Below are 8,255 nucleotides of genomic sequence, written 5' to 3'. Positions count from 1 at the left end.
ATTTGCAGCCAATCAGAGACGAGATCTGCTGCACCCAGGCCATGGATGTGACCCAGGCACGCAGAAACCAGTATAACGCTGGCCGACATTTTAATATATGTTTGGGGGAGAGGGGCATAGTCCACGTCCATGTGCTTGTAACGCGTATGAAACAGGAAACACGTAAATGAACTCAGTCTGTCTAAAGTAGTTAAACCGTCACAATGTGCATTTAAAAAAGCTAGTTTCACTACATAATTCACTTTTTCTGTTCTCTCCTGCAGCTCCCGTACCCACACCACAAACCCATACACTGATCTACACCATCATAAAACCAACGGCACTTTTAAGAGCCAAACTCAACCTATCTCTCTGTCTATCTACCTACCTTTCTTATAGTTATTGTCTCTATCTTTTTCTATCATTCATTATCTATTTCTTCATCTATCCATCTCAATCTTACAATCTGTCTCTCTATCTCTGTTTGTCTCATACAGCAGCTGTTGCATATCTGTTGTTCTGTCTGGCTGGCTGGCTGGCTGGCTGTGTTGCAATGGCAACAAAACACAACCCAGACCCCAATAATCCCACATCCAAAGAAGGGAAACGCATGGCTCTTGAGCTGAAGCATGAACACATGCTAGCTGAAGCTAAGGTTGGTGTTTTAACCCATATGACCTCATTCATTTCCCACTTGAATTTGGCACTATCTGTTATCCAAAAAATGCTGAACAGGCCAAGAGTAACTGGATTTTGGATCAATGTATAGGGCCTTTGCAAAACGGTTCATCATTACAACATGGGGGGCAGAGGCTTACTAAATAAAGCTTGTTCAACTTGTTTTACTTCATTAGTTGTATATGGTAGGAAAAACTTGAAGCAAAAATGTTCTTCAAGTGAATGAATTTACTTTTATTTGTCCACTGTCATATGGTATCAGTTTATCAGCAACATCAACCTTACATGAGTTGTTACTTGGTCACAGAAAGCAGCTGAGGAGAGGAAACGGGCACGCTCTGTAGGAGACACTTTACAGTCCCCTAAAAGGGGCTGTGTAGGACGTGGCAAGCCGAGAGGGAGGCGTGGAGGGCGACGCCAAGGCTCAGCTACAGGTTGAAATCCCAATTATTTTACATTTTTATGAATTTACTAAGTAAATGGTTGGAAAATCGAATTAAAACACAGTAATTGCTTGTTGAGGGTCTACAATAATTCCAATATATAAACGCATAGTGACACTACAGTCGGAGACATTCCCACTGTGGTGTCATAAGAACTATGCTTTATTTAATTTCACAAGCTTTTAAACAATAGGTAGATAATACAAATCATCAGTTATCTGTTGTTAACCCTCTGTGTGATGTTTTACAGTCACATCCCCCCCGACTGAGGGCTTCCAGTGTGGAGGTTCTGCGTACTGAACCTTCAGCACAACACGAATTTGGTAAATCACAAAAATGGCTTTAAGTTTAAAACTAAAATCAATTTTTAAATAAATTGTGTTAGTGAGAGAAAATAACCTTATACACAACTGACAGTTCAGGACTCGAACGAGGAATGTAATTCAGTAAAGATATTGGCCAGTTCCATACTGAGCAAAGAAATGATCCTTGATTTTTAGTGTTCATCTTAAATATAGTCATTTACAGTTAAAGTTTCCCATTCTGTTCACAGAAAAGAATATGGAGAGACTCTCTGACATTCTTTCCTCATGTCCTCCTCCTGAGCCTCAAAAAAGCTCTGCCTCATCCTGGTCTTTTCGGCAGCAGAAAGCCTCAGAGCGCTGGAAAGAAGCGAGACCACACCACCTACAATGCCTTCTAGAAAAAGAGGCTGTTGGTCATCCCCTGTGTGGCCTCTGCCACGAGCCGGCTGTTATTAGGGAGATAACATTTACCTTTATTTTAAATTACTTTACCTAATTGTAATTTTTCAGTATTAAATGCTCAGTGCCCTGCCTATTTCAGCTAACATGCATGACTTTTGGGATGTTAGAAAACTGGATACCTAGAGAAAACCCACATGAAAATGAAAGTAATTCTAGGATATTAGAATAATTTTGTATTTTCCTCCCAAGGTGTAGAGAGTGTCTCCCCGAGGAGTGGTTCTGTGGAGACTGTGATGTACTTCATCACAAGAACCAGCCACTCCACAACAGGGACAGTTTAATGAATGGTTTTTTTAAACCAATTAGTCCAACAACGTGTGTTGTTAGAGTGGAAGGTGGATATGACACCATTGACCAAGGTATGCTCTCTCAAACTTGCATTTTTGATGTCACATGTCTCTTCGGCCAGCATATAATGGTAATTAGTGCTTTCTTTTTTTTTTTGGACAGCTTGCATATTGCCAACTGTGAAGGCACCCCAACTGCTCCTGTAAAGGCCACAACTTCACTGTGGTACCAGGCAAACCAGTGATTTTAATTACCATCAATGGTAAACAATATAAGCTATATATATTGGATTTCTAATTGAATTGTTGTTATATGTTTACTGTTGTGGGCGAGGCATTGTGCTTCCACTTGGAGTAAACCTTCATGTAATATCTGTTCATCTTTGACTATTTGTAGATGGAACTGTTGTAAAATGTGTCTTAATTATGTTTATTTACTTGTTCGCAAGGGCGTTATGACTTGCATCTGCCACTATTATGTCTGTCAAACTTGCAGCAGCAGTGGGGCGCCCCGGACTTGAAAGTCCTCCTTAAGGAGTGGATACTGGCGCAGCTTCGGTCAGTATTTCCACACTTTACACTTTGGACCTCCCTGAGCTCCTTTGAAGAGCTCAAGGTCATCTCTCCGGGATTCTCCAGACAGGCCTTTGCAAAGCTGCTGGAGCATCGCGCACAAAGTGTGGAGGAAGAAGTAAGTGTAAATATTCTTCTTACCATATTATACATTTATAACATTTCGCGTAAATAGACCAAAATCACAGCAATATATTGTAATTACTCTCCAGTCTGGACCTGTGTCAACCGGGAGATGCACTGCCAGGCGCAGCTTTCTGGTGGAGTTCTCCTATGCCTCGCTTAATGAGGAAGACCAGCTCTGGCTGTGGTGCTCCTTTCATTCTGCCCTGCCTGCCCGCCGGAGATGTTTGGCCTGTTTCTGCCGAATGGAAAACAGGAAGCTTGTATCGCTTTCTGCGAAGTGGAACGGTGCTGTTTTTACAATGTTGTTATTTACACTTTTTTGATTCTGTTGTATATTTCATGGATATATTTGCTAATCTTTTTTTCCTCAGTTCTGATTGGCTTTTTATTGGGCTCTTTGTAGCAGAAGCCGTGGCTGCATTTGTCGACAAAATATAGAGATCACTGAAAAATTCAAGTTTTTATTCGTCATTTTACCTTATAGGTTATATCACAAAAAATAGCCATGTATATCCCGACCCTGACTTTCTTCAAATTGCAGCTACTTCTCCTTTACCATCTACTCCAAAATCAGATAATTAGAACAAATGGTGTAAATCGTGATTTCCATTGCTTTTAACTGATTTGTCATGATGTAATGTGTGTCTTAGACCCAGGGGAAGAGGCACATGTGGGGACTCCCAGTGGACAGCAGCGAGAGGGAGACGTCAAGGAGGGCTTCGAAGCTGGATGAAAAGAAAAAAACGAAGGGATAGAGGTGGGCTGTTATGTCGCTCATGGGTTTCTTTTGAAGGCCCCTTAAATATGTACAGGGGGGAAGATATTCGCCTACCCCCTGTATTCTTCAAAAGCGAACTCATGCCAGCCAAAGCCAAGTTCTTCGCCATGGATGTGGCTTGCAAGTTACTGGCCGTACATGGAGAGAAAGCTGCAAAGTGTCCTTCCTGCTCTCCAGGAGCTGACCACCATGAAGCCATTCCTCAGTGCTTAATGCATGCTCGAGCCCATGCTACCAAATGCGAGGTATGTGAAATATTTTTGTATCACGTACATTTATATTTTTTTATATTTGATAATACCTGAAAGTAAGTAAATATCTTAAGCGCCTTATACTGTTTTAGCGTATAGTAGTATGTAGCCTCTTTGCAACAACAATTCCCAGCCAACCTGTTTACCATCAGAATTATATGGAAGTTGGGAAGAAGAACCATGGAGGGAGCAGGGAATGACTCGCTGGGGAAGAGGCTGGAGCAGGTCAACAGCTACCTGTCCCGTTGTGCTCTGACAACAAAAATACATGTCAAAGCAGGTGAGTGGAAGGTTGTTGCCCTATTATTGCATACTTTTTATAGATGACACATCATAACTTCATTATTGCCTTCAAAAGCCACGACTGGACATGCTCACAGTGCATGCAATGGGATGGAACAGAAAAAAGGTGACTCCCTTCATTCAGGCCCCTTTCCACAAGATATGGTGAAGGTGAGCCTCCTATTAAAAGGTGTTGTTGTGTCCTTTGTCATTTGCACATGGCTTTGTTGTTAATCATAGCAAGTTTTAAATCTTGATAAATGTCCATCGTCTACTGTTTATCAGACTAGTAAGAGGCTCCTGGAAGAGACTGCAAGTCTTGGAGGAACTCAAGACGAGCTAATATTGTGTCTCAGGATACATGGTTCGACGTGGATTTCCGACGTGAAGGAATGGGCATCTGGTAAGCACGACGAGATAACACCAGCTACATATCATTGTCCATGACTGTTTTGAATTTACATATTTGATCCTAAAGAGCAGGCCAATTTTAAAGGCAATAAGGCTGATTTTTCATGCCACGTAATGGAGGGATCGATCTACTGGCATATTCAGAAATGACAGTGGATATGGAATCTTCAAAGACACATAGCAAGGCCAAACTATGTGTCCAGGTCTGCTATCTCTGATTATGTTCCAGTTTACATAATTTACCATCAAAATTTGTATTACAACTCATTAAATATGTAGCACACACTTCAGTGTCCGCATTCTAAAACAGCCTAACTGATGTTCTAACAGTACATGTTTACTGCTAATATTGATGTTCTACCAGGAACATCACGATATACCATCGTGGTACTCTCTGAAGACATCCTTCTAACAGCACTGTCATGAAATAGCATTGAGGGGCTTTACCTAAGTGTGGAGGCAGTGGAAGCGAATCCCTTTTTACCGGACAGAACGGTATAACAATATAATGTTTTAGTTGCAAGATTCAACCTACTGAATTATATATATTTTTTGACTTTATATTTTAGAGATTGTATTCATACTCCCTNTGACGCTTCCACCGAAAGCTTCAGAAGATTCAAAAGTTGAACATTGCTCAACTTTTGAATCCTGAGATGCCTGGAAATCTCCGCTTTGCTTCCCACAATGCAGTTCGGCGAAAAGTGAGGCAAAGTGACGTCACCCCATTCAAAGTGAATGGGCAGAAGCGTTGGAATATTTTTGTAACGCTGCTGTGTGGACGTACCGTCAGAATCAATATAGATATTTTTTTATTTTAAAGTAAATTCAGATTGAACATAGTAAAAAAATGTAAATTATAGTGTCCGTCCATAAAAAAAAACATTACTTAAAGTGAAAACCACCCTTGAATGATGGGATAGTAGACTAAAAGCTTTAGGAATCCAAACTATAACATATAATAAGTACCCTGTATCAAGATTGAAGCAAAACAAGTTAAATGTGACCTTTTTAGAGAGATTTAGAAGAAAGAAACACTTCTGGGGTCATTTGGGTGGTTCTCTGGAACCCATCGGTCGATTTTGATGATTGACACCTCTTTTTAACCGTTAGAGCCAATAGAATCGAGGGGAGGTTCCTAAATCAATCTAAACATTACCATTGGTGAATGAGAGTGATGCGTAGCCAGAATGCCCTGGAACCGGAAGCTGTCATACACTCTCGTAGCTATCATAGCAACTAATGTGAAATCTCCGTTATTGACATAAAATGGAATGATGGATTATCAGTAATCATTTCAAAGTGACACAGACACATTGGATTAATCTTCAGCAGCATTTTTATCGTTTTAATGTCATTGAACACAACTTTTGATCAGAAACAGCAGAAGGTAAGACACATTGGACGTTTTTGCTACCTAAAGCTACGTTGTGTGATGTCTGGTTATTCTGCCCGAGTTCTGATCGCTCAGTGATGATACTTATATTTCTGGAATCTGTGGAATCTCAGCTTGCTAATCGATATCTTGTTTGTGCAGATCCGATAAGTAATAAGGGTATTTTAACGTGAGTTCTGTGCTAAGTGTGTTAGCATTTTTTCGCTCAGGGCTAATTCAGAGCCTTTGTTATTAGCCTTATGTTTCGTTTTGCTAAAAATGGTTAATATTGTCTGATTGCTGAGTTTCTTCCCGTGAAGTGGGTATGACACCTTAATAGGTTTTTAAATGTTAAGAAGTCCTCAGATGCTGTTTCTTGCAGATGTTGTGATTTCCCCCCCGGGCTTAACAGGTAAAGGTCACCTATTATGCAAAATGCACTTTTTTATATACAGTATTTTATACATAAATATGTGTCCCCGGTGTGTAAGGAGACTCTCAAAGTGTCAACCCTTTCTCTTTTCCTCCTTACCCACATCTCTAAAAACGGGGGTACAACGGAGCTGATCCAGATTTGCTGCGGTCATGACGACATTACTAAAATGTGGGCTGGCTTTACGTTGAACTCCTGGCAACGTCCCGCCCACGGCCCAACCTATCGTCCCCTATCAGAAACGTTGCTGTATCAGACACAATACGCAACGTGTTTTGGAAGTAATATGGTCTGTGTTTACATTAGCAAGCATCACTAAGACTCAGAGCTAACCTGTACTGGAGAGAATATGTGTAAAGAATCCAGATTAAAAAGGTATTGTCCTTGTGGTAAACCAGTGAGAGAGAAAGCGTTTGAGCTCCAAACTGTTTCAGAAATAATTCTTCATGTGGTTTGGAACATAATATGGCGTTTAATCACGGCAACGTTTAGCTGAGTTTCTGGTGGTAGACAGCCGTCTCTTCACAGAGCTCACTGCTTGCACACGCTCCAAACGGGCGTGGCCATTAGCAGCTCCAAAGGGGCATGGCCAGACCAATAATCAGCACTTTAAGCCCTTGCCACACGAGGACGAAAACGATAACGGACCGCAATCGTTATCAAAAAAGTCTTCACGCAACAGGCACCAGAAACGTGTCCGTTCACACGAGACCGCTCGAAAGCGCTGGAGACGCTATAGTACATATGTGACCTGCTCTATCGAAATCAGTCGCATTGACCTGAAGACACATTTTGAGTTGTATACACTGTTGGCAAGAGGAGATTCATAGCTTTCTAATGATATCAGGATTGTTTTTCTACTCCAGATATTAAGCAAAATATGTCACATTATATAATGACTGTCACCGAGTCATCATTTTGAGAAAAAGGCCTTCAAAGTTTCCTTTTCTCTGGAATCCATTGATCTGATTGATTATTATCGGCTAATAAATGATCAAAGTAGTAGCCTACGGAGGGAAAATATTTTTGTTCGGATTACTCGTCTGGGGGAAGCTCTCGAGTGTGTGTGTGTGTGAATGTCTGTGTGTTAGTGTATTTTTGCGTTTGTGTTTGTTTCCCGGGGAAAACACTCACGAGAAACACCGGCTGTTGTTCTGCCTGCTGTGACGTTACGTTACTCCGTTCTCCGCTTGTAATAATGCCGTCACAAGCTTCAAAGTTGTATTTATCTTCTGAATTTTGCCGAAACAAGATTAATATTCTGAAAGCCAAGCCTTTGTTTATTTGAAACCAGATGAAAACAAACTGTAACGGACCCTGCCGTGTTATCTATGATTACTATGCCTTACATTCATAATGTCAGCGGAGGGAGGGGGAGCTGCGCTGAGGAACAAAAGAGTGAGAGGCCAGCTGTCATCTTCCCTTTACAAGATTCAAACATACTTGTAGCTAATGAGATGCAATATAACAATCAAAAATAACAAAATATACACAGCTGGATCAGATCGCGTTTTAGATGCGACTTTAGAGTAGAGGGGAATTATTGAAACGGGATGTGTACAGTGTTCCGCGGCATCCACTGCTGCGAAAATGTGGGGCAGGGCTGCAAAGTGGGGGGGCCAATGGCCCCCTGGCCCCCCCGCTTCCGGCTCCCTTGGTCTAAACCCTGACCTGAGTCAGCATCATGACCCTAAACCCTGACCTGAATCAGCATCATGACCCTAAACCCTGACCTGAGTCAGCATCATGACCCTAAACCTCTAAATACTCAAAGTACCCCAGAAGTGCAGTACCTGAGTAAAGGCAGTTACTATCCAGTACTATCTTCAAAGTATTGTACACAGTTTATCTTTTGTAAAGAAAGAGGAAAAG

The 8,255-nt window shown here is 41.4% G+C and overlaps 1 protein-coding gene across 1 annotated transcript; it reads left to right on the top strand.

Annotated features, from left to right (window-relative positions):
- The first annotated feature begins 160 nt into the window (after nt 1-160).
- LOC104958501 (uncharacterized) lies at nt 161-2,361 on the top strand. The gene is made up of 5 exons (XM_010786244.1): nt 161-634; nt 965-1,091; nt 1,654-1,861; nt 2,057-2,226; nt 2,318-2,361. Exons 1-5 carry the CDS (start codon nt 533-535, stop codon nt 2,359-2,361), a joined length of 651 nt encoding a protein of 216 aa, XP_010784546.1. The 5' UTR covers nt 161-532.
- The last annotated feature ends 5,894 nt before the right edge of the window (nt 2,362-8,255 follow it).

The sequence above is a fragment of the Notothenia coriiceps genome, unplaced genomic scaffold, assembly GCF_000735185.1.
Source record: "Notothenia coriiceps isolate Sejong01 unplaced genomic scaffold, NC01 NC01_scaffold00028850, whole genome shotgun sequence".
Lineage (NCBI taxonomy): Eukaryota > Metazoa > Chordata > Actinopteri > Perciformes > Nototheniidae > Notothenia > Notothenia coriiceps.
Note: the sequence above shows the minus strand (reverse complement) of the source record. Positions and strands in the feature narration are given on the sequence as shown.

What these genes read in the sequence shown, in the direction of transcription:
- LOC104958501 (XM_010786244.1), top strand. Translation starts at nt 533, where the DNA reads ATGGCAACAAAACACAACCCAGACCCCAATAATCCCACATCCAAAGAA. An exon ending in ACGCCAAGGCTCAGCTACAG is followed by an intron (nt 1,092 to 1,653) that starts GTTGAAATCCCA and finishes TTCTGTTCACAG; the next exon opens with AAAAGAATATGGAGAGACTC. An exon ending in ATATGACACCATTGACCAAG is followed by an intron (nt 2,227 to 2,317) that starts GTATGCTCTCTC and finishes TTTTTTGGACAG; the next exon opens with CTTGCATATTGCCAACTGTG.